Below are 27,524 nucleotides of genomic sequence, written 5' to 3' on the forward strand. Positions count from 1 at the left end.
ACCCGTGCACCATGCAACAGAGGAAGGCAAAGAGCTGCTTCTCCAGGACTTTTACATGTTAAGAGAATAAAGGGGCACAATTAAGGAAGAGAGAAATTATCTACCACTTGGATTAGAATTTTATAGTCTGTAAAATCCTTCCTCAGTATTGTGTGGAAACAAAAAAGAACAAAATCTATTATGAGAACATAAAGCCCATGGGATTCCATGATGCAGACCCAGGGAACTGCTTTGTGGAAGTGAGTCTCCAAGGAGTTACTACGAATACATTTTATGTTTTGGTAGTATATTTTGTTGGGGGGGAAAAGAGGGTGAAATTATACTGAATAACTAATAGAAAACACAGCTTGAAGGAATAAAGTTCAAACTAAAGACTCGGGTAGTATTAGAAAAAAGAGACCATTGTCTTACTCCTCAAGAGAAATCAGATGCAAAGAACCAGAGATGTTGCTTCACATGGTATATTTTCTAGAAATGACTTGGGGAAACTCAAAGAACATAAAAAAATTGCTGATATGCTGACATCACAAGGAATTGCAACAAACAATCAAAAGACTAGCAAATATTGAAGAGAGATCAACTTAAACTGAAGCAAGGATTTTGATATTGGAGAATTTTGCTAGCAAAAAGATTGAAACCTGAAATATAAAAGATTTTCAGAAAGTCTAGTCAGTAAACAAAATTATTATGAAACTGACGCTAGATATAACAACTAAAATATTTGAGCACAGAAAAAGAAAATCATACCAAACTCATGCAAATACTTTTTCACATTACGATGTACTAATTAAAGACTGCGGTTTTGAGGTGGAAAAAGTATACCAAACACTGGAATAATGGAACTGCTATGGTAAGCATCGTAGTCTTCAAAAGACAAAAAGTCCTTATGAGCCTACCTTTCAAAGAGCACAATGCTTTTGTTTATCCAGACTTCGCAAGAAGATAAATGGGGCAGTTTGCATCTCTTGGAGCTATTACCTGTTCACACTGATGATGGTTAGAAACTTTTTTAATCCACAGCTTCTCGAACATATTTTCAGTGACAAAAATACTCACTTATGTAAGTAGAAATGGTTAAGACTAACAATGTTAATTAAAAAAAAAAAAAAATTAAGTAGCCTGTACCTTTAAATTTTGCTGTACATGAGAAGTGAGTCAGACTTCAGATCTGAAAAAAATTAGAAATTAATTTGCATGAAGGAGCCAAAAGAGTTAGCAAAAACAATTCTTAAATGGCTCATTGTAAAATAATTATAATTCATAAATGAATGAACAAATTTACATGGAAATTCTCAGAAGCTTGTTTCTTACTAAAAAGAATAAGTGCTGTTCTGGGAAGGATACAATATATACTATTCTGGGATGGGGCATATAAACCCTCCACTGTAACAGCCAGGAAGGGATTAATGGACAGAACAGTTGCTTCCTAAGATGTGACTAAGTGGCTGACCATCAACAGCTGAAATAAAAGGCTCTTCCTAGGGAGAGGAACCTTCAGAATAGAAGAAAAAGCACCCAGGGAATAGGGAGGAGAACTCCCAGGAAAAAGAATTTTTAAAATGGGAGATACTTCCCAAACAGTTGGAGAAGGCTCATGGTGCAATGGGCTGCATGCTGTCAGAGAGCCCAAGGGGACTTTGCATCAGCCTGTAGGCAGGAAGTGGGCACAGGGAAACAGCAGAGAGTCTATGGAAAAAGACTTCAGCTGCTTAATAGAGTCCCTGGGCCAGAACCCAGAGAAGAGGGAAGGCCTGGTTTCCTCTACTGATCCCCAAGGGTTATCAAGCCTACAGTGGGGCTGCTGGATCATTAGACTTCTGCATTACTGGAGTCTTTTTATTACCCTGGGAAAAATAGGTCTATAGATGACCTGACCAGAGGGCTGAGTCATGAAAAGGGGTGCAAGCCACCTCAGGCTTAGAGTGAGCAGGGATGGGTGCATCAGAGTCAGAGGCTGCTAAATTATGCTCAGCTGTGGAGGGGGAAGGGGGCATGCCGGCCAGCTAGTGACCCCTCTATAATTCATACAAGAGTTTTTTAATTCCTGGTCTAAGTTGAAATCTCAACTCAATTTTATGGAACTGCTATAGTGCTACTCTAATAATCTCTACACTAAATGTATTCATTTTACAGGATGTCTTGAGGTAAGGCTTATTAAGTCTTTTTAGTTAAAAAGCTAGAGTTAGTAGCACTGATTGATGGACATAAAGGACACAGATTTCCCTGTAGTAATTCCTTAGGAGACCTAGTAACATTTTCTATCTGTTGAAAAAGCTACTTTACATAAAGAAAATAGACCAGAAACGTTGTCTAAAATTTGTCATCATGAAGTGGATTATTTTGCCAGATTACATAGAATAGATAAAGCTCACTCAGATGTCCCTTGCTTACCTTTCCAGTCTATATGGGATTTGTTTGGGATTTTTTTTTCTTTTCTTCTAAAATGCTTAAGCGTGACTGAGTCATACTTTTGCATCAGGGTTTTTCATGCGACCTTGAAATCCTACTGCCCCCTCTACCCCCACATGACATAGTGTGTTCTTTATAGCTGTCTGTCTTCAAGATATTATAGTACTGGCATCTCTGGCTGTGCTGCTCTTCAAGGTTTTTAAAAATATTTTGTAACTTTTGGATAAATCACTGCATTGTAGATATTTTCAGTTAAAAGAGAATTTACTTTAATACAAGGGAATCCTGCATAACACACACACATATTTTGTGCAACGTCTTTGATTTTGGGGTTGGTATTGCACGGCATTTTTGTGAAGATTTTCCATCAGAACTTATTTCATATCATGTTGGCTATTGCACTCCAAATTGTATAAAATCTACCTGTCAATCCTATTTTACCTTGTTTTTACTTACAAAGAGCTCTCTTCCTTTCCCACTCATAATTCTATCAGGATATCATTTTCTTGGTGTGTTTTGCTACAGTTTACAGTAGTATGTCTTAATCTTTAAAATTTGGCACAACAGAGCCTGGAACCTTCCATTTTTTTTTCTTTTAAGAGTAGTAGGCTGTAGTTATTCACATGAACAGAGCTAACCAAATTTTTTCTAGGAAGAAGAGAGAATGACATAGTCAAATTGAGTGATGACCCACAGAGATGAAAGCGGGAATGTAATGGGGTCTAGAAACCCAATAGTGAACATAGACAGAGGGGGGACAAGAGTCCCTTCTGTTTACAAGCAAGCAGCTTGATCACAATCCCTTGCAACTGCCAGAGCTGCCAATCATGGAGGCAGGCAGCCACAGCTGCAGCCAATAAAGGAAATAGGGTCCCCTATAAAGGGAAGAGGGCAGAGAAAGAAGGGGAGGCAGACAGGCCTGGGGTAGCAAACTGGTGACAACTCTGCACCAGGCTGCCTTCAAGAAAACAGGCAGGAGACTGGCAGAGATGACAAGCCTAGGAAGTGATAGACTGATAGACTTTAAGGCGTGTGAGAGTCCAAACACTGACCTCACTGGCAGCAAACTAATGGGGGGCAGTCAGGTGAAGCTGAGGCCCCACAAGAGGCCACCCCAAGAAGCTGTGACATGGAAAAATTACATAGGGAATACATTACCTTCTATGACCAGAGCTTTCCGAATGTTTTGTACAGTTAACACTTTAGATTTCCATTCAAATAACAGCCATATGGAAGATGTGAGGCTTGAAACAATCTTGTAATGCAGCTTTTAACAGCCAAAAGTAACCATAACAATCCAGTTATTTGGAAATGTAATAAAGATTGAACTGCCCAAAAACTACTGTAGTCTTTCTTACAAAATTCAGCAAGTAATGTGAGCATTCTCTGTACCCTTCCTCTGATAAGAGCATGTTCTATGAAAGCCCCCAGTCAAGATTGTAGGTAAATAGTTAACATTACTGAATTTCTATCAACCCTTTTTTTCCTCTCTTCCTACTATACACACAGATATTATAATTTCCTTCCCACAAACAAAAATACTGTTTTCCTTGTATTATCTGTCATGACTGTAACAAATAATTTTTGACTAGACAGTCAAGCAGCTATAAAATGAACATGTGAACAGGGCAGTATAGTGTGTCTTCTCATTGCCAGTCTGTCTTAATTTGGAGAGAAGCTTCATAATTGTCAGGTTTTTTTTAAGGGGCATGTTAGAAATAATTTTCCCAATAGATGAATTAAGATTTGCCATGATGATTCTTTTTCCACACAAACATTTCTTTCTTACTCCAGATTCCAGTCGGTGTTGGTTATATCCAAAATACCGACATAACCATATACACACATGTACTCTGTATCCTAGCAACAGTCCAGTTATAAGCATTGGCCAAAATACTTACAACAGGATCAGGCCTGGGTGATACCTTCCCATCATGACTCCAGAGGGGTAAGGAAAACCTCTCTCAAAGACTTCCAAAAGAACCTTGCTTTTATACACTATAATAAACAGATGATATCATTGCTGGTTACTGGACCTTGGCTAAAGCCAAAGGAAGGAATTTTTGGGCTGAACCCTCCACTTGGCACTCGATTATCTGTTTTCTTTATTTCTCTTACTTCCACCTAACCCTTGAATAAGATAACATTGGTATTTCAGGATTCATTATATGTTTAATACAAACAGTCCTCCTTTCTTATGATCTCATTCTTTTTGGTCGCATGCTCTGGGCCTATCACTCATGCTAATATCCAAACCCAGCTTAAAACAATGTCTCAGGCCCAAAATAGGCCTGTAGTCCTACATACTGTCCTTCCACTAAAGAAATTATAAGGAAACAGACATTTGATTTGGTACCACATGGCATTTTGATTAAAAAACTAGAACAATACAAAATTAACATGACCCATATTAAATGGATTAAAAACTAAAGTACCTGGTGGGTCTCAAAATGTAATTGTAAATGGGGAATCATCACTGAGCTGTGTTTTCTAATGGGGTCCTCCAGGGATTGATACTTGGCCCTATGATATTTAATTTTCATCAACAACCTGTAAGAAAACATAAAATCCTACTAATCAGGTTTACAGGTGACACAAAGATTAGGGGAGTTGTAAATAATAAAGAGGACAAGTCACTGATACAGAGGGATCTGGATTGCTTGGCAAGCTGGATGCAATCAAAAATGCATTTGTGTGGCCAAATGTAAGGTAATACATTTTAGAAAGATTGTAGGTCATACTTACAGAATGGGAGCTCTACCCTGCGAAGCAATGATTCTGAAAACGACTTCGGAATCATGGTGGATGATCAGGTGAACATGGGTTCTTAGTACGATGCCGTGGCCAAAAGGGCTAACACGATTCTAGGGTGCGTGAATGGTGAAATATTGAGTAGGAACAGAGAGGTTCTATTTTCTTTGTATTTGGCTCTGATGGGACAGCCGATAGAATATTGTGTCCAGTTCTGGTGTTTAAAATTCAAGAAATATGTTGAAAAATCAGAGTGCTCAGAGACGAGACCTCTACTGACTAAAGAATTGGAAAATGTGTCTATAGGAAAAGACTCAAGGATCTCAATCTGTTTGGCTTATTAAAAAGAAGGTTGAGGTGATTTGATCATAGTCTATAAGTACTTACATGGGAAATAGACATTTGATAATAGAGGGCTCTTCAGTCTTGAAGAGAAATATATAATAAGATTGAATGCTTGGAAGTTGAAACTAGGAAAAATTCAGACTAGAAATAAAGTGAATTTTTTAAATAGTGATGGTAATTAACTATTGGAACAATCCACCAAGGACTGTGGTGGATTCTCCATCACTGTCAATTTTTAAATCAAGATTGGATGTTTTTCTAAGATATGCTTTAGTTAAAACAGTTATTAAGTCAGGGAAGTCCTACATCTTGTGTTATGTGATGGTCCCTTCTGGCATTGATGGGGACTACAGTGGGGACATTGAGTCACAAGTCTACCCAGTTTAGGATTAATCCGTTTTTTCCTTTATACAATTTCAGACAAAATTATTATAAGTACTATTTTACTTATAGTGTCTAAAATATATATTTATGCCAGACAGTAACAACAGACAAGATGGAATTGGTAAACAACTCAAGTTACCACATTCTGGGACATTGGGAAGACCTTTCTCCTTCTTCCATGTTGGTCATCACTTCCTCTGATCTCCTGGTCTGGTTCTTCAGTCCTGTCCTTCAGCTTCTGGTCCGGTGTTTCTACAGTTTGGGCCTTGTTCACTTAGGCCTTTGTACCTTTCTACGTTCCCGATTACTATCAAAGCTTTTAATCTTATTTAACAATCCTTCATTTTCTAGTTCAATATATGTATGTTAACCTATTTTACCCTTTCATCTATCAGAATGGGGTGGAAGGCTGGAGCACATACTATAACATTTCTTTATCTTGTGTTAGCATAGATAGTTTGTCAGGGGACAAACCTTTATATATATATATATTTTGATTCAAAGTCCAAAACCTTATGTTTTTATATTGCCAAGTCTTGTTAGTTTTTTTTTTCCTGTTACAAATGTTGAGGTGCTTGTATTTTTGGGCTTTCATATTTAGTTTTTAATGGTACCCCAATGCTGTGGATAACTGCAAACAACAGAATATCTCAGAACAGTTATGTTTTGGATTTTATAATAGGCTGAAAGTAAAATTCATAACATTGAATCATCAACCGTTGTTATTTTAAACAGTGTTTACTTTTAAAATGATATTGTAGGTTCTTTATGGAAATTGCCCATAGCTTTTGTTTTGCAATTTGGAAAGCAGTAGATTTGCACCATTACTTTTTGAAAATCAAGTTCTTGTAGCTTTCTTTTTGAATAGTTATTTTCCTTAGTAAAAACACAATTAAATTTTAATAAGGTTGATGATTGTTTTACAGGTATTACTGTGGAAGACCAATTTTGATACATTTAACTATAAAGAAGTTCTTAAACAACATATTAAAAGAATACATACTGATGACCCACCTCACCTTCTTGATATTTATCCAAGATCACCTCATTCCCATGATGGGAAATCTCAGTCAATTGAGGTAAGTTCCATGATTACACATACTAATATTTACAGTTTCTCTCTCTAAGCTACATTGGCTGTCAAAATACCACATAAACTGAAATGAGGTTTGTGTGGCACCAGATGATGCAGTGGCTAAGCAGTTTCTTGTAACTTAGTAACCACATTTTTTTTGTTTCAAAGAATATAAAATTTAGAACCAAAGACACCAAAATTATTGAAATATGTTTATTAGCTTTTCTAAAAGTTATTGATATCTTCATTTTCATTTAATGAAAATGAGACTTATGATTATTGTAATTCAGACATTATTCCCTCTCATTAATGAAACCTAAAACAATTTATACTGCAAAGATTAAGAATTGTTTAAAGTAAATTATCAGATATGGCTTGATCCATTTTTTCCTCCTGCAAATTTCTTGATCGTAGTGAGGAAGATTTGGGTCTGTATTTTGGATACAGACTTTGTGTTCTTTTGAGTAAATTAAGTGCAGAATGCTGTCCCTTGGCATTCCTTGTTTGCACTAATTATACTTGAAAGTTTGTGGTGCTTCACTTTGTTGGCCCTCATGTTTATTATCAGGTAGTTGTGCTATTAAGAAGCAGTGACCTCAGCATTGTAGCACAAAGAAAAAATATGACAAATTCTGTCAGCAAACATAGATAGGTGACCAGTAATGACTTTGGTAATTTTAATGTCTCATTCCTTAATTGTGCTCATGGAATAATGTTACTATGTCACCAACAGATTAATAATGAAAGAGAGACAGTAACTTCTCTCCAACTGTCTAATATGAAATAAATGGTCTTTGATAAATCATCAAAGTAACAGCCAATAATGCCGATGATAGCTGGATGTTGCCTTAAAATTTGGAATGACCAAATAATAGCTAAATCTTTTCAGATGGCATTTGGTAGCAAAAGCATTTACCATCTCTGAAGATTTCCAGACCCAATATGTTCAGTTTATATGTGAAAGAATATTCTTTTTTTTAAGAACATTCAGACTTTCAAACTAAGTCGAAGATGTGAAAGTCAAGCTGTGTCCTTTTCTGAGTATGCATTACCATAAACCTTGCTTCCAAGTTAAGTGTATTATATAGTAGGTACAATTAAGGTGTAATTGAAGCACCTCAGTTGGGTAGAGTTCACTGCTCATGCACTAGTAATTTGACTTTGCTCCCGTGTTCAGTTTGCATGGCTCAGAAAAAAAGTTTTCTAAACTGAATAAACAACCTGGAAGATACAGCATTCTCTGTCCCATACTTAATCCTCCTAGTAATCCATATCTCCGGTGTGCAAGTAAATAGAGGTGTTAAACAAAATGGATAGTTGCTTATCATTTGTTTATTTTTTATCAAAGCTATCATTTATGTGGGATGGCAGGTGGGAAAGTTAGTCCTTAACTAAATCTGAGGTTTATATATATATTTAAAATGAAGCATTGTACCGCGTTGAGGCCCTAAGAACTGTTTTTTGTGTTTTCATAGACTATATACAAGCATTAAGGGCAAAATCACAAGTAGAGTAATCCATTTTAACTGGTAGTTATACAAGAATGCATGACCTGTCAAGCTTTTACAGAGACAGAACTGCAATCTAGCAATAGTCAAGAAGGGTTGAATATATTATTACAAAATGTGTAAAGAAAGAGACCTGGACACCTCTATAATTGCCTTAGGAAAAAAAATATGAACCCTAAGGCCTGACCAACACCTAAAAATTAGATGCATCTAACTACAGTGCTGTGAAAAATGTTGTGCCCTGTGTGACATAGTTAGGTTGACCTACCCTCCATTGCAGGTGCAGCTAAGTCGATGAAAGAATTTTTCCATTGACCTAGGTACCTTCTTTCAGAGAAGTGGATTACCTACATCTATGGAAAAGCCCCTTCTGTCAATGCAGGAGGAGTCTACACTACAGAAGCATAGCTGCAGTGCCATAGTTGTGGGATTGCAACCACTCTAATGTAGATATGCCTTAAAACTGCAGTAATGTATGTGTAGGAATCAAGGAATACAGAACTCAGACAAAATGTTTTTAAACAAAATAATTTGTTGCACAATTTTATTAACATTAGGGACTGCTATAATTTGTCCATCTAGTGTGATATTCTACCTCCTGTAGTGACAGAAACCTGAAGTTTCCAGGAAAGGTGTGAGTACATTCAAACTGCACCTTGATGAATGTGTATTGTAGACAATGAAGGCATCTTTCTGAATGCTCCAGATGATCAGTCTGCTTTTTAAAATTTAACTGGTAGCTAGCATAATAATATATGATCACAACTAGTGAGGAATGTATCCAGTCCTATTTAAAATTCAGCCCCATTATATGTCTAAATGCACAGCACTGAATTCCATCTTTATCGCTTATAAAACTTTACAATTCCATAAATTAAAGTCATTTACAATGATCAGTCTGATGTTGGAGATTAGGAGTAACCAGAGCTCCAAGTATTCTGCAGCTGCAGAATAGTGTTCTCAAACATAAGCTTTCATTTAAAAAAAATACATTGGGTATTTCCTGTCGACTTCCTAACTTCTACCTACCGCAGCGTCCCCACTACATTGTGCTGACGGGAAATGACCTTCTGTCAATGCAGTGTTACTTTTTTTGGCAGGAGTGGATTAGCCGTGTCAACTTCCGGATCAATTGAGCGCGTCTCCACTGCCGTTCAATCGATCCCCCAGAATTGATCCAGTGGCGCCGTCAATGTAAACATAGGTTCAGTGTCTCGGGTTTTTTAACCCAGTGTAGACTTAGACCTGGTCGACAAAACAGAGGTGGTGTATGCACTGCAATCAACCCCCCACCAACGCAACTGCCTTGTTTTTTCGAAAAAATAAAACCACACCAACGAGAGGTGCAAGTTCTACCTCAACTTAGTTAGGGTGACGTAGTGTCATTGTAGACACTGCATCCCCTTATATTGGCTGTGGAGTTGTCATTTTTGTCAATTTCATGCTCCACTGGAGTGGTGAAATTGACAAGAAAGCCCCCAGGAGAGCTGAGCAGCTGTGCCCCATCTCTAGGCTAGGAGTAGGTGAGAAGCCCAGGCTGCTGAAAGCCCGGACAGCTGGTTCCCACTGTCAGCTGGGAGTGCCACAAGAAGCCCAGGTGCTTCTCCACCTGTTCCCACAAGGAGCCATGACTGCCTTGTCAATTTCATGGGGGGGGGGATGCTGAGCTGTGAAATTGACAAGGATGTCTGGTTCTGGTGAAGAGTGGGGAATGGGGAGGGGAGACGCCCCAGGGGGCTTCCCCTGACTCCCAGTAGGAACGGGGGGTGGGGGCAGCAGCTCGCAGGGAGTTCGGGAACCTGTGGGGATCCGGGCTCCCTGCAATGGAACTGAGAGCTCTCAGGTCCCCACACTGCCCCTCTTCAGTCGATGGAAGTGCTTGTGGTGAGGACGACCCAAGGATGGCAGTGTGGACATCAGCCACCAGTGTAATTACAGTGGAGGCTGTAAATTGATCTATGTTAGGTTGACTTATTTTTCAAGTGTGGATAAGGCCATAGTCTTGAAAATGTGTATAAAGTTTGAATATATCTAGTGCTGTCTTCCTGTGTTAACAGAGAGACTGAAATAATAGCTCTGAGAGGTGTGAATTGTCTCATTCATCTTAATCAAGATATCTCGGTTATGTAGCTTCAGATATTAGCATTTTCCAAATATGCCATAAAATTTACCATTTTGGTTGATGGCAAGCACCTGATACTTTATTTTCTGTATCCCTGTCCTTCAGGGACCTGGTTTTTGCTGCCTCTTGTTACACAGTTTCCCCACAGGGGGAATTAATTGGATTACAGGTGACACTCCCTCCATGTTTATAAGCAAAACTATTTAAGAATCTGTCATAATGGATCAGACTATAGGTCTATGGAGCCAGGCAGCAGGAAGTTAGGGAGCCAGCACTGGAGTCCAGTTTGCAGGCTGTGGGCAGGGAAAATCAGAAATGTAGTTTGAGCTACCTAGAGAATAACACAGAAGTCAAGGCCTAGAGAAGTGAGTTGCTGAAGCCAGCTGCAAGCTACTTGCTTCCTTGGCATAAATGTGGACAAAAAGGTTCTGATATAGGCCACCTAGACAGCTCTTCAGAAGCTGAGGCCCACAAATTGGAGCTAGTTTACCGTATTTGAAAATAAGCATTGATTTATTTTGCATCTGAATATCTTAAACCCTAAATTTCAGTTTAATGTTTTTCTAGGCGTAAGGGGATAGGAAAGAAAAAGATTTTGACTACAGAGTAAATTAACATTGCTGTATAATTTAGGCATTCTTGCCATGGAATTTGAATGGAATACTCAGGGCACTGGGAGTAACCAAATAAAATTTTAACATGCCTAGTCATTAAACATAATAAAATATAGAATTAAAGTGGAAAACACTAAATAAAAGGACAAGATTCAAATCTACACATTACAAAACTGGTTTAGATTTACAGTAAAATTTTTAAAAGGAAGAACATATTCTGGACATAAGGGACTTCTTGTCTTTCCAGCCATATGTTTTTTAATTGATTTTCAGTGAAAATTTAATTTGTGTATTATTTATCTGGAGTGAAGGCTTGCTTTAGGTTTAATTATTCAGGAGAACAGTTGTAGTGTAATATGTTAAGTTTTGTGCACCAGTCTGCCAGATACTAAGAGCTATGTTTTTTAACTTTCTATATTTCTGCTTAATTTAATCTGCAGTATGTGGTCAAGGATTTAAAATGGATGGAAATTTGAACTAGTACATCACTTTAAAAAATGTTCAAACTTGAATGTGGTATTACATTATATTTAAGTCTGTGGTGTTCATATTATGAATATGAATATGTTTTCCTTATCGAGTTGCACATTTAAGTTTTCAGTGTAATTTTAAATCAGCATTTTTCTTAGATGAACAGACTACTCTTCCACACTAGATGGCAGTAAAAATCAGAGAATATCTTCTTAGTTTACCTTGAGGACTTCAGCCCAGCACAAAATCACAAACTGTAAAACTATACTGTGTAACATATTTTTATATTTAATCTCTCCAAACCAGTTAATGGAAATCAGCAGGATGACAGTCATGTGGTTAAAGCACAGGACTAGGAGACAATAGACCCTGATTCTGGTAATTTTTCTGCCATACATTTTCCCTGTGATTTTGAGCAAATGACCTAATCTCGGCATACATCGTTTTCTTCAGCTGTTACATTCATTTACTGATGATATCCTCTACTTTAATACCAACAAGTTCCCTTTAATAATTAATTTTCAGAAAGTGCTGTGAGATATTTGAATGGAAGTTTCTGTAGAAGTTCTTATTTTTATTGCATAGGTTGAAGGTTAATAATCTTTAAAGGAATATTAGAGAAAACTAATGGACATGTTTAGTATTATAACCTAATTGACTGTTTTAACTGAGGAAGATTCTCTAGTCAATCTCCCGTCAATGGGGGATTATTTAATATGCTACACTTTCTAGGGTTTTGGTCAGTCTCTCTCTGGGTGTGGGTGTGGGTGGTTGTTTTTTTTTTTTTTTTTTTTAAAGTTACATTAAATTTCCATCAATACCCTGGGAGAGACTATTCTACAGCCTAGTTCATACTGATGTCAGGAAATGTTTATTAGCCTTAAATATTTTCTTTTAGCCTCGTTCCATTGCTTCAAATTATGCTTATATGTATTATATGAAATAACCTCAGTATTTACACCCTTCAAATATTTGTAGATGGTTTCATGCCCCTTCCCCTTACTTTCTTTCTTTATCTATACATATTTAGCTCTCTTTTTAATCTTTTAGACTGGCTCTGTAGTCCCTATTTTTGTTGTTGTTCTCTGAATTCTCTCCACCTTGTCAGTATCTTTCTGATGTGCCCAGAAAGCATATTGCAGACTCTCATACAGAGAGACTATTACCTTCCTGTTCCAGGATGCGACTGCTATTGCATGAACAGTCCTAAGTCATGCTGCCCTCTTTAGTCCTATCATGTATCTGTTGGCTTTCCAATATCACTTCTAGGTTTCTTTCAGGATTGATCACTTCCCATCTTTCTTCCTCCTATTAAGTATAGCTAGGTGAATAATGGAAATTTTTAGTTTCCTGGCAACTCTGAATCAAGGGAAAAAATATTTTTGTGTAAAAACCAAAATTTTTTAAAATTTTTCTGCAAATTGGAAAAGTCAAAAAATTTCAAGTTGGGTTGAAATGAAACATTTTGGTTCATTATGTTCAACATTTTTTGTTTTAATTTTAGGCATTTTCAGAAAAACCAAAGGGCGAGGAGGAGGAAGGCCTCTTATATAACCTTTAGCTCTTTGGTTAGGGTACTCTTTTGGGATGTGGGAGACTCATGTTTAATTTTCCCCTCTGCCAGATGTGGAGAAGGGATTTGAACTTGGATTTCCCACATTACAAGAGAGTGCTCTAGCCACCGGGCTATGGGATATTCTGCTGGGGATCTTTCTCAGTCTGTCCTGTTGAAGCTGCTCCATTGAGTGTAAAGCAGGGATTTGAACTTGTGTTTCTCACATAGTAGGTAAGTGTCCTAACCACCAGGGTCTTGAATCATTTTTGCTCTTTCTATGGGCCAGTAATTCATTGTCATTCACAGCAGCAGTTCATACTCATTCATGTTTATAGTTGTCTCTTGTTTACACTTATCAAGTCAGGTTTTGTCCACTGGATTGAGTTCTTATCTAAGCCAATTTTAATTAAAATGTCATGATACAGTAATAAATGCTTTATTAAAATCCAAATATATTACATGCACTATGGTTCTATTGTCAACTGGCTTTATCAGACTATGCTGACTATTGCTTATGGTTTTCCGTACTCTGTAAATGACTAGGGAATTGTTTTACAGAATTTTCGTGCTCTACATACTGTGTAGCACAGCTATATGTTCTGTTCTGTGACTATCTTTGGGAAAAAAACATGTGAAGGAAAACACCAAATATTTGATTTTAGTGGCTTGCATGGATGAAAACAAGTATCTTCACATATTACTGGGGACTACAGTTGTGGAAGACCAGGTCTATGGTGGATCTTTCTGAATAGAAGCCACACTGGCTTTCAGGAAAGATTCTCTCAGTTAATGTTTGAAGTCTAGGTAAAAGAATACAGCATAAGATTTTTCCTGTGATGTTTAGAAAAGATATACCTCTGTGGTTATTACAGTCACTTCTGTCTCCTTTGTTTTTATAGAGTTGGATGAGCATCCTTTGAATCTTGTGTAACAGAGTAGCAATACCTCATGCAAACTTTGTAACAAATCTTTGTTTGCATATTTGTAGATTTCAGCAGGTAAACGATCAGATCCTGAAGCTTTGTTGTTGGGAAACGTTTTGCTGCTTTGTTCAAGTTCCTCCGGTGTAGGTTTGGCTTCGAGCAAAGTCATAACTTCAAATCCACCCAATTCATCTAGCACATGCTGGTCTACTGCAGTCTCCCTTGAGTATATCTTTCCATAGTGCTCAGCCTACCTCTCCAGTTGCTTCCCTTTATCCATTACGATATTGCTATCCAGATATTTCAACAGAGCTGTCTTGTTCTTTATTGGCACAATGACCTTTCTAATGCTCTCATACACCAGTCTGTTGTCACCTGCATCAGCCGTCTGATGGTAGCTGTCACAGAGACACAGCCAAAATTCTTGAGTGCACCTCTTAGAAGCTATTTGAACAGCCTTATGAGCTTCTCTTAGGTTGCTGAGTGAATCAGTAGTAGGAGTAGATTTGTAGGTGATCAGGGCAGATCTTTTCTTCTAAATGAGTGGCAAAGGTATCTCCAAATAGTCTACGAAACAGTCAACATTTTTCTTAGTACCTTCTCCAAAATTCTAGATTGCTGCATTGTACCTGTTTAGGGCTTTCCATGCATCTGAAGCAGTTTCATTCATTCCGAATGTCTTTGCTACTTTTTCATTAAAAAGCTGTTTCTTAACAAGATAATTGAATTGGCATAAGTCAGTATGAGGTTGTATGGCAGTTTTATTACCATGGATCTTCTTAGCATAACATTTCACTTTGTAGAAGACGAGAGTGGTCTGTGGCACAGTCTGCACTTCAGAAGGATCATGTATACAAAATAACTTTCAAATATGTATGTCTTGTCAGTACGAAGTCCAGCTAATGCCAGTGCTTGAATCTAGGGTGTCTCCATGATGTGACACCAAAGAAGGTGTTGGTCTCCTTGGCTGGCACAGAGCTTGAGAACTCTCTGACTATTGTCAGCCATACATCCAATGCCATGCCTACCCAGAATCCCAAGACAAACCTCAGCATTGGACCCAACTCTTGTATTGAAGTCTCTAAGTAGTAGGATGGGTTCAGTCTGTGGAATCCTACCAATCAGTTCTTCCAGCTGTTGATTAAAGCTGTCCTTTTCCTCATCACTAGCCTGCGGAGTTGGAGCATAGATACTGAAGAGGTTTATGAATCCCTTCTGTGTTCAAATTGTCATGATAATTGTGGAAACTGCAATCAGAGCTTCACACGATGACATAAGTTCATTGCTGATAGCAAAACCTATACCATACTCTCTCCTTACTGCTTCAGGTTTGCCATGCCAGTAAATAGTGTAGTCCGTTTCCCTTATGAAGCCGGTGTCTGACAGCCGAGTTTCCGAAAGAGCTGTGATATCAATTCTGAAACATGCAAGCTTTATACTCAGCACAGCTTTTTCCCTCAAATCCAAATTCAGATCAAAGTCATATCCAGAGGTCAAAGTCCAAATATTCCAAAAAGCAATTCTGTTTATAAAACCAATTGAGCCAGGATGTAAACAATGAGGCAATGGTTGTGTGACTCATGCTCATGTGAGGTAAGCAGGCCATCCCTAAGCCCCCTAAACAGGGCTGCTTGGAAATCTTGGTAGATACCTCTCTCTAATCCCTGCAACCTTCTTGCCAAGACCTTCAGAGCATACTCCTAGGCAGAGTTATGGAGGAGCAGAAGCTCCTATAGACCTGTTTGTCCTCTGTTTAGACCACTGAACGAGAATCCAAAGGCCAGGGCAAGTCTGGACATTCAGTGACACAAGTGTTGTAGGTTCTGCCAGAGAGCAACCTAACTAGAGCTGCTAACTGCCTATTGCTTCAGCGTGAGCACCTTTTTTGTTGAGAAAGGTTCCTTAGTCGTTCTTCAACCAAGAAATGTCCAAAGAGCAGTGGAGAATGCAGTTTAACGTCATGACCAGATGTCTTTTCTGTAAGACAACTTCAGGAAAAGTGCAGAGGGAAGCATATTCCACTTTACATGGCTTTTATAGATTTAACAAAAGCCTTTGACACCGTTAGTCAGTCAGGGCTTCACATTGTTCTGAAGAAGCTTTGTTGTCCACATATATTGCTAAACCAAGAGTCTGACTCATGGAGTAAAGCAGGGCTGTGCACTGGCTTCCACGTTGTTTATTATTTACTTCTCATTCCTGCTTCAATATGCATTCTGTGATGTTCAAGAGGTGTGTCTTAGTACTAGACATGATGGAGGTTTGTTTAACATCGCAAGGTTCAGAGCTAAGACAAAGATGAAGGAAATCATCATAAGGGATCTGTTGTTTACAGATGATGCAGCCCTTATGGCTCACAGTGCTGATGCCCTACAACATCTAATTACCAAGTTTTCTGATTCATGTAAAATATTTGGTCTAGCAATAAGCTGGAAGAAGTTTATTATCATGCATCAAAGCACTTCAGCACCAGTTCCAGATACCACCTTAGATGGTATTTATCTGGATATTGTTGACCAGTTTTGTTAACTTGGCTCTACTGTTAAGAGCAATGTAGATCTTTATGCTGGGCTTACTAGTAGAATCGGCAAAGCATCCAGGAACTTTAGTCTTTTGCAGTATGGAGCCCGGAACAATAACAAGCTGTCAATTAACATGAAAATCCATATTTATGAGGTGTGTTTTATTCACTCTTCTATATGGTTCAGAAACATGGACGATTTACACCAGACATACCAAAAGCTGAACAGCTTTCATATCAGATAAAATTCTTCGAGTAAGATGGCAAGACAGGATGATAAATGTGGAAATGTTAAATCGTGTTGGTATGTCATTCATGGGAACATTGATTAGGAAGAAAAGACTCAGGTGGCTTGGACATGTCAAGCAAATGCTGGCTTACAGAATCCCGAAGAGTGTGCTGCACTCTGAAGTTTGCGAAGGGTCTAGATTAGAAAGAAAGGCAGACCACTGTCGCAGATTTCAGGATGCTTGCAAAGATGACTTAGTATTCTTTGGAATCTCTGTGAGTGATTGAGAAAGGCATGCAGAATGCCACTCTGGTTGGTGGAGTCAGCTTATAGATGGAGCGAGGCATTGCAAGGCGGATTGGATCAAGAGTTGTGATGACTGATGTTCAGAGGAGGAAGGAATCTGCTGCTCAAATTGGGAATATTGCTAATGCATAGGTGTGCCCTACCTGTGGACGGGACTGTCACTCGTACATGGACTCAGCAGCCATCAAAGAACTCATTGGCGCATACAGCACGCTCTGTAAAAAGCAGTGGTGCCATTGATGACAGTTGTAGAGAGAATAGAAAATGATGCCTTTGTTTTTCATTCTTTTTTGTGTCAAGAGCTTGCTCTAAACAATGTTGCACCAATTTAACTAAATAGGTGGAACACTGCACCTTTAGTTAAACTGGTGCAACTTTGTGCGTTGACACTCTTACACCAATGGGGTTAGTTTGCCACTAACGGTGAGATATAAATCAGATTTAAGCCAATGTAGAATGGTCATACACAAACTTCCACCAGTTTAAATTAGTACTACATCCTTTAGTTAAACTAGTGCAACTTGTGTGTAGACAAGTTCTAAGTATCTTTGCTGAAAAAAGTTTATAAATAAGTCTGTGGGTGGTTATTTCAAAATTTACAGTTATAACATAAGTATAATAGGATAGCTGTAGTCTAACTAAAGTATAATAGGATAATTTTAAAATGCAACTTGAGCACGAATGCAAATATCAATTTTTTTACAAAACTGCAAATTATGCACTCTATACAGATTCATTTTCTTTGCTTAATATTGTTGCATCTGCCTGGACATGGGAAATAGTTTCCTTTTGCTATAACTTCTGTAAAATAGTTCTGTGTCCTTTGCTGAAATGCTAGTTTTGAATTTCTGACAGCAGTACTCCTTAGTGAATCACAGCAGATATCCCTAATGTTTGTAAAGCCCTTGGAAAAAGTAAAAGGTGTTGAAGTGTGCTGCTTATTGTATTTTATTTGCTCTAAGATTGTATTGAATAGTGTGCCCCTGGAATTGAAATTAAACCATGGAAGTGGTTTGTCTCGTATGATGTTGTAATGATCCTTGAGAGGATGTAATAAAGGTGCTACAAGCAATTGTGAGATGAGAGATTAGTTGAGCAGTTGCAGTCAAGGGGCCAAATTTTGATCTCATTTACAAAGGTGTAAATTCAGATTAACTCCTAAAGTTTATTCTCTCAATATTTTAAGTGTATTTTGTAAATTGCTTTAATTAACTGAGCTGAAACATTAACTTATGTCATACAGTAAATCTTGCATTACTGTATGTGATATATATGGTACATTCGGTAAGATACTTTGTTTGTAGAGGTACCCTATTCCGAACACTCGGTTTGCAATTCATTTACTATTTCTTAGCTCTATGGCACACTATTCTACTTTTTATCCAGTACAAATGTTTGGACTGGAAGAACATATTTGGACTAAATATGTTTGAACTGAAGAACAAATCAAAGGATTTGATGCTCAGATAACAAGGTGATGGAAATGGTATAAAAACAGAGCTCCACAGACATGCGTAACACTTTAGAAAAACAAGATAGATTCCCTAACCAGAAAAACTTACTTTAAGATCCTGATCTGCAAGCTGCTTCATGTAGGTGGGCCCCTTGCTCCAGTGTACACCCTTGCTAACTTCACTGGGCCTCCTTATGGGTGTTAGGATCCACCAGCCTGAAGCAGCTTGTGTGACTGGGGCCAAAAGAATCACAGGGGTAGCAAGAGGAGAAAAAAAAGGAAAAGGATGGAGAAGGGGTAGGACAAAAGTGAGAACACAAAGATTATGTAGTCACATGGGCTATATGTTTTGGTGGTTGTTAAAGCTGTGGTTTATAGGCAAGTTTATATAAATTGAATTTTAAGAAGGGACTTTAAGGAAGCGTGAGCCTGTAATACACAAGAGAAGCAGATATTTGGTTTTGGGGTTGACACTCATGAGACATTGATACATAAGGGATAAATCTCCAAAATCTTCAGTATATTTTGGAATAGTATGCCAACCCACCTACGTGACATAGCAGGAATACAGAGGTCAGCACTCAGTGGCTCCAGTCGATCCTCTCCAGCAGAATTCTTCGTGATGATGGGTAATTGTTGTTCCTCTCCAAAGGCCGCAGGTGAAGATCCATATTATCTCCTCTTTTCCATATCTACATGAAATCAGTACGAAAGATAATGAGACACCATGGACTCAGCTGTCAACAGTATGTTGATGACACTCAACTCGGTTCCTCTTTCAGTTTCCCCTGGAAACTGTCCCAGACAATAACCTCTCTTAGCACTATTTGGTGCTGGTAACTTAGACAATAGTCCCCAGGGCAACAAAGACAAAAGGGTTCTGTACCTCCTGGACTTAGCTCTGTTGTTTCCTGATCAACTAAAGATCGTGGACTCTCAGGGCCTTTTCCCCTGTGGAGGTCTTCCATCTTCCTCCTCCAGGCTGTCTGCCTGGGAGTTATCCTTCTTCAAGGCTTACCAGAGGAGCCAACTGCCCTTTGCAGCTCCTCTCTCCAAACTCTCAGCTCTTCACAGGCATCCCATGCCCCCTTCCCAGCTGGGTCTATTAATTCAATAGGGCTATCTGATCCCTAGCCCCTACGTCAGCGGGACAGTAGTTGATCTGTCACAGACAAGGCTGGGTCCAACACCCCTTAAGGAGCCAGCCAGCCTGTGACAAATCTACCACAACCAGAATTCTTACTAAAAAACAAAACCACTCTAAAGTCCACAAGGGACTTCGCTATTGTGTTTATTTTACTGCACGGTCCTCAGATGCTATGGTAATAGGCAGTAATATAAAACCTTATGATAAATGTGAGAAGGATTTTTCTTCTATATTTTCATGAGGTTTTATATAACATTTACATTAATGTTTATCTCAGCTCTCCCTTTTTAGATAAAGGAGATTTTCAAAGCCATGACAAAAGGTACAGATCAAGCACTTCTAACTTCTGTTCCAAACTTATATAACCAACAGTATCAAATGATTTATCAAATTTAATACCTTAACACCATAAACTTCCAATATTTTGTGGTGTGTACATATGTAATATGTTTCAGGCAGAATACAGCCCTTCACGGTCCATCACTTTCATATAGTGTCTCACCATGAATCCGATTTTGCATGTTTTTTTAGACATCATGACTTCTATTCAGACACTTGACTTATCAAGAAACCACTGTTGCCTTATAACCTGAAAAACATTATTCTCATGAAAAACAAACATGCTTTGCAAATGAGATTTAGAGTTCTTTTGAAAGTAGGTCTTAGGCTCCTAAATCATCTTTTGAAAACTGCTTTTGAAAATTGTACTCAGTCTATCTATGTGTAATCATATTTCCAAAGAGGAAAAAGATGAAATCATAGCAGAAATTGTACAAAGAATCTTTAGCAAGAACAGACTTCAAAATCCACACACTGTTCTTTAATTTGAGCTTCAGATCACATGAGACAAGGTACAGTGGCCCCGTTTGAAAGCTGGAAAAAAGCTTCCTGGAACGCATTTCTTCAAAGGTCATTAGTGACTCTATTGGAGATCTGCAGCTGGCTTGAATTTGGGTAACATCATTGTTGTCCTGATGAATACAATTTTATAGTCATTATTTTCATTCCTACTTTTTTGTATTTTAATCATAAAATTAAACTTGTTGATTCCTAGTTCCTGGGCTAAGAATAAGATAAGAACCTTTGAGTCAGTTTACTTGTATGAGGTTTGTAACAAAAGTACAGACTAGAGACCTATTTACTATGATCTGTATTAATGCAATTGGTTTCTTTCTGTAATGTATGGTTACCAGTACATTATGGTTAAAGGAAAGTCTTCAAAGAAAGCAGTTTCTTTTATGAGTATATTACCCTTAACTGTAGATGTGTTGATAGGGATGCCCTCATATACCATCTGGTCTTTGGGGGCTCAGTCTTGTTTCTGTTTTCCACTGGCGTAGAAATACTAACAGCAAAATTTGTTTTCGACAGATAGATCCTAGCTTCGATGTGACAGATACACAAACGCTTGATCCACCTGTCACAGATATTTGTTCCTCCATGTATTTCAGTTCTCCGGTAAGTTTCCGGGGATCGGGGTGCAGGTGGGAGGACAAAGCGTAGTTTAATTTAATAGCTATGGGGCAATATGTGGGCTTTCTCTAAATAGATAAAATGTATCCTGAGTCCAATAAACAGTTATACTATTTGGAGAGTAAAATATCTTAACTTAGCCACCATGTTCAAATTTCCTTTCACAATAGAGAGTGTTAACCAGAAGATGGTGCAATAGTGAAGTTTTTATTTGGCATAAGAGATTTAATCTTTCATAGTATTGAAGAGAAGCTCATAAATTAGCCATTGAAAAATCAAACAGTATTGTTTCTGTGTAAATATTTAAGTTACAAAATATTTGATTTTGCTAATTTAAGTTGCAGACAAATAGATATGTACCGGAAAACAGTCTTGTTGATAAAGAGTGCCAATAATATGATTTGATTTTTCTCCTTTTAAGGTGTCAGCTAGTGCACACATTCAAAGAAGGAGTGCTAGGATTAGCTCCTTTTAGTGTTAACTTTCATGTAACAGTGGAGTGTGGGAGGAAATAAAGGCAATATTTAAATGGTGCTTTTGTAGGAGGAGAAAAAAGCACTCTCGGTGTTGGATAATAAAGGATGTACTGTTCTAGAATTAGCTTAAAATGAGAAATCCTTTTCTTGGATAAGAATGGTTTCCCCTCTTCTTTCTTCCTCCCCCCCAATTATTAGCTCTGAAATTGTTCCACTGGAATTTAATCATTAGATGACAGGATTTGTAAAGAGTGTGCTGTTTAAGGCAGTAGTAATCACCATAATTAGGTTTACATGGCTAAAGTGGATGGATGATTTTATGGTTAAAGCACAGGGCTGTGCAATAGATGTGTGTTTTGCTCTCTGTCTTCCCACAGATTTTATGCGACCATGAATGTCATTTGATCTCTCTGTCCCCATTTATATAATGGTGATAGTAACACCTACATACAGGTGTGTGGTAAGAGTTATTTAATGTTTTAAAAGTGCTTTGAGATTCTTGGATGAAGTGCACTATAGAGGTTCAAGTGTTATTTAACCCCCTTACCTTCTCAGTCACACTGAAATCATCACATAACATTTGGCAAGGGCTGTTGTATTCCAGATGCTTTGATCTTATTAGCAATTTTGCTGTTGTGTTTTCAATGGCACAAAGAAAACTTAGTTCTCTCACCTAGTTGATGTCAAAATATGCCACTTACTTTACTGGGTAATGTTTTATAATTCTTGGAAGTAGTAGGAGGGAAAATACTGAAGAATCCCACTACAATAGCATTTAATGTCATAAAGGTTAATAACACAAAAATGAGGAAGCTAGTTAAATGGAAATTAAAAGATACAGTTACAAGACTGAAATGCCTGCAAGCCTCATGGAAACTTTTTAACTACACGATAAAGAGGCTCAAACTAAATGTATAACCCAAATAAGTAAGAGGACCAAAAAAGTGCCACCATGGCTCACCAGAGTAAAAGAAGTGGTTAGTAGCTAAAAGGCATCCTTTTAAAAATTGGAAGTCAAATCCTACTGAGGAGATTAGACAGGAGCATAAACTCTGGCAAGTCAAGTGTAAAAGTATAATTAGGCAGGCCAAAAAGAATCTGAAGAGCAATTAACAAAAGACACACAAACTAACAGCAAAAAAATAGGTACATCAGAAGTAGGAAGCATGCCAGAAAATCAATGGGTCCACTGGATGATTTAGATGCTAAAGGAGCACTCAAGGAAAACAATGCCATTGCAAAGAAGCTAAATGAATTGTTTCCATCAGTTTTCACACAGAGTATGTGAGGGAGATTCCCACATCTAAGCCATTCTTTTTAGGTGACAGATCTGAGGAGGTGTCCCAGATTGAGATGTCAGTAGAGGAAGTTTTAGAGCAGATTAATAAATTAAACAGTAATAACTCACAATGACTAGCTGGTAGTCACCCAAGAGTTCGGAAGGAACTCAAATATGAAATTGCGAAAGTGCTAACTGTAGTATGTAACCTATCTCTTAAATCAGTTTCTGTACCAGATGACTAGTGTCACATTATCTATCGTCCAATATTTTAAAAAGGCTCCAGAGATGATCCTGACAGCTACAGGCTGATGAACCAAACTTCCATACCGGACAGATTGGTTGAAACAGGATTACCAGACACAAAAATAAGCACAATTTGTTGGGGTGAAGTCAACATTGCTTTTGTAAAGGGAAATTATGCCTCAGGGTCTATTAGAATTATTCGGCGTGGCCGGGGGGGGTCAACAAACATGTGGGCAAGGGTGATCCAGTGGATATAGTGTACTCGGACTTTCTGAAATTCTTTCACTATGTCCCTCACCAAAGGCTCTTAAGCAAAGTAAGCAGTCATGGGATTAGAGGGAAGGTCCTCTGGTGGATTAGTAACTGGTTAAAATGTAGGAAACAAAGGGTAGAAACTATTGGTCAGTTTTCACCATGGAGAGAGGTAAATAGCTGTGTCCCCCCCAGGGATCCGTACTGGGACCAGTGCTGTTCACCATATTCATAAATGATCTGGAAAAGGGGAAAACAGTTAGGTAGCAAAGTTTGCAGACAATTCAAAATTATTCAAGATAGTTAAGTCCAAAACAGACCGCGAAGGGTTACAAAGTGATTTTGCAAAACTGGCTGACTGGTTAACAAAATTGCAGATGAAATTCAGTGTTGATAAATGCAAAGTAATGCACATGGGAAAACATCATCCCAACTATACATACAAAATGATGGGGTCTAAATTAGCTGTTACCACTTAAGAAAGAGATTTTGAGTCATTGTGGATAGTTCTCTGAAAATATCCTCTCAATGTGCAGCTGCAGTCAAAAAAGCGAACAGAAGGTTAGGAACCATTAGGAGAGGGATAGATAAGACCGTAAATATCATAATGCAATTATGTAAATCTGTAGTATGTCCATACCTTGAATATTTGTGTGCAGTTCTGGTTGCCCCATCACCAAAAAGATATATTAGAATTGGTAAAGGTATGGAAAAGGGCAACAAAAATTATTTGGGATATGGAACAGCTTCCATATGAGGAACGGTTAAAAAGACTGCAACTGTTCAGCCTGGAAAAGAGATGACTAAAATGGGGATAAGATAGAGGTCTAAAAATCATGAATGGTGTGGAGGAAGTGAATAATGAAGTGTTATTTATCCCTTTACGTCACGTAAGTATCCGGAGTTACCCAATGAAATTAATAGGCAGCAGGTTTAAAACAATCAAAAGGAAGTACTTCACACAACACACAGTCAACTTGTGAAACTCATTGCCAGGGGATCTTGTGAAGGCCAAAAGTATAACTGGGTTCTAAAAAGAATTAGATAAGTTTATGGAGGGTAGGTTTATCAATGACTATTAGTCAAAATAGTCAGGGATGCAATCACATACTGTGAGTGTCCTAAGAGTGGAAGAGAGGTGGGGGACCAAGCGGGATTGGGGAGGAGATAGGGCTGGTGCCTGGGGCAAAGCAGGAGTGCACCACGGGCACGGCCACCATGGGCAGGGCCATGGGTGGAAGAGACGTGATGGGGAGCTAGCGTCCCCGAGGGGAAGCTTCGTCCATGGCTTGGGCCCTTTTAAAATCACCAGGCCCCATGGCAATTGCCCCTTTTGCCCCCTGCGCCCCGTCAGCAGGCCTGAGCCCAGGGTCAGTTGATGTCTTGATAACTTTTCTAACAGTAGTGGGAAATCACTGTGAAGACCCTCTAGTGTTCCTTGCTCACGTAAACCAGATTTGAAGGAAACAGAGCAGTGTGAATTCTGAACCAGCTATGCTTCCTATTATACACATTTGCTGCCCTCTCCTCCAATGATATTTATCAGAGGAATGATGTATTTGTTATTCATACATAATATTGATTCTACAGTTACAGAAAGCTAAATATTTTAAGGGTTGGATAAAAATTGTTCCAGTTTTGTTTGGAGAGGAATAGATTCACTTGAAAGTTTTCAAATGTTTTAAGTGATCACTTTTTTTTTTTTTTTTTGGGTGAGACAGTGTAACATTTTTAAGAAAGGGTTAAGAATAAAAGTTAATGTGCAGACATTATTATTCAGAAACATTGCTAAATAGCCCATGTCTTTTTAATGGTAGTGTCTGGATTTCTCGATGCTAAAAGCAAAAAGATTTTGTTGTGTTTATTTTTGTAGACATTGACATATACTCCCCTTCCTCTCCCACAACCCTTCCCAAGAATGGTGCCTATCTAAGTGCTCCGAGGGGTTTTTTTGACGCATATTTGAAATTACATTCCGTAATGTGGATACTACCAGTATAGATGAAGGGATAGATGTCTTCATATGCCAGGCAGGCAAGTAGCAGCCAATATGGAAGCAAGATTTTGCACCATTTTCTCCTCCCAATGTACAGGCAATCTTCCACAGCTGTTTCCTTACCTCACTAGAAGAAGCTACCATTGATACCTCTCTGCCTGGGGTACCATCTTTTTTCCCTGGCTTAATGCAGCACCAGAATTACATGGAACAGAGGAAGACAAAGAAAATTTCCTCCAAGAAAAAGAGAAGGAAGAAGGGACCTTTTGGTTCCTCTCCCTACAGTTTTGGACAGGGGTCCATTCTGTTCATCATCTTCCCCATGCTGTGGCCTGTACAATATGCTAAACTCCTTCTCGTCCAGGTCAACTTTCTTTTACCTTGGCTAGTTCCTCTACTCCCTGTGCCCTCCTCCCAGGAAAGCATGCCCCTCTCTTTCTTCCTCTTGCTCTGTGAGTGCCTTGAGTTTATAAATCCAACCGCTAACTCCTGGTTCCTTTGTTCTGCTGCTGGGAAAATTCTACAGCTCCAAATCCTAGCCCCTCTGCAGACAAACTTGGCTGAGCTAGTTTCCTAGCTAGAGTACAGTCATTAACCTTAACAACTCTCCATTGTCCCTGGTCTTGGGAATACGTAATATAGCCCCTGGCTGACTCCACATACAGTGAGGCATCCAATGATACAGTAGTTTCATAATTTCATCAATCAAAATTCATAAGTTGTACACCGACAGAATCCCCAAATTGTCACAAATTGCCCCAAACTGATTCTCTGGTCCTGGCCCCAGGAATGCAGTCACATCACAACTATTTGATATGTTCAGTGTACCTGACTTTAAGAGCCATGCGAGTGCACTTGATAATGATTGGATCTAAAAATTAGCTATACATAGATGAGAGAAGGGACACTTAATAAGGGAGGAATGTGATCTTAATGGCCTTTCTTTGCACTGTTATAATGATGATCTTCTAACAGGACATATAACTGCTAGTATACTAAGAAAGAATTGGGAATGTATGTGGCATTGCAGCATAATTAAGTAATAATACATGCCAGGGCGATCATTAATAGTGCTTTGAGTGAACTGAAGAATGAACTTGACTAGATAATTGGAGTGGACGATTTCCTATGCTATTTTTTAAAGAATGTAACCTGTGCCCAATAATGACATTATTTATTAACTAATACTATAGCTGTATTAAAGTCATTAATCGTGTTTATAACAGTAGTGCTTAAGGGCCAACCAAGACACAGGCCCTATTGTGCTAGGCACTGTGGACATGCAGACTAGTAGACTGTACCAGATGTAGTCAAGCTCTCCTAGCTGAATATTTGCAAAATTGCTGCAGTGGGATCCCAACTCTGAATCCCCTGTACCTCTAGTTTGCTGGGGCTGGGCAGAGTTTAGGCACTGTCCCTGGCTTTGGGTCTCTAGGCATTCATGCAGGTGCGAATGCAAACCTCATGTCTGACACCCCTCTTGGCAATGGACAATCTGTGATCCAGTTATTTAAGTGTCAGCCAGTAGAAGAGTAGCAGCCAAAGCAGGGATCTTTGTACAATCAGGGCTTGTCCACATGGATATGCATGCCTGTAATGTATGTAATATGCAGCCTGCCAGGGTATGAGTGTACAGTGTACTAGCCTGCCACACACAAAGGCAATCAACGGGAGTTACTCAAGCTACATAGAGTAGCTTGCATAACTCCTGTTGACTTTGTAACTTCCCTTTAGCGTGCTATCTCCACTGTGCTGCGCCAATGGGAAATGTGTTCCCATCGATGCAGTGTGCTGCCTTTTGAGGAGGTGGTTTAATTGAATCGACTTCCAGATTGATTGAGAGGTTCTCCACTTCCTCTCAGTCGATCCAGATAAATCGTTCTGATGGCAGCAAATTTGCCGCCATCATTGTGTACACACCCTAAGTTGCTGTGTGGTCCCCGCTATTTTATTCCCTTAATATTTTGTTTCATGTTGTACAATTAACTG

At 38.6% G+C, this 27,524-nt stretch overlaps 1 protein-coding gene across 2 annotated transcripts in view; it reads left to right on the forward strand.

The window, feature by feature from the left end:
* POC1B (POC1 centriolar protein B) overlaps positions 1 to 27,524 on the forward strand; it is an 88,650-nt gene that overhangs the window by 26,334 nt on the left and 34,792 nt on the right. For both annotated transcript variants that reach the window (XM_067559840.1, XM_067559841.1), the window contains 2 exons: positions 6,816 to 6,968; positions 21,185 to 21,271. In XM_067559840.1, the coding sequence (XP_067415941.1) occupies positions 6,816 to 6,968; positions 21,185 to 21,271 (240 nt within the window). The remainder of the gene's footprint in view (positions 1 to 6,815; positions 6,969 to 21,184; positions 21,272 to 27,524) is intronic.

The sequence above is a fragment of the Emydura macquarii genome, unplaced genomic scaffold, assembly GCF_026122565.2.
Source record: "Emydura macquarii macquarii isolate MOO-44397 ecotype Brisbane River unplaced genomic scaffold, CSIRO-AGI_Emac_v2 contig_2205, whole genome shotgun sequence".
Taxonomy (NCBI): Eukaryota; Metazoa; Chordata; order Testudines; family Chelidae; genus Emydura; species Emydura macquarii.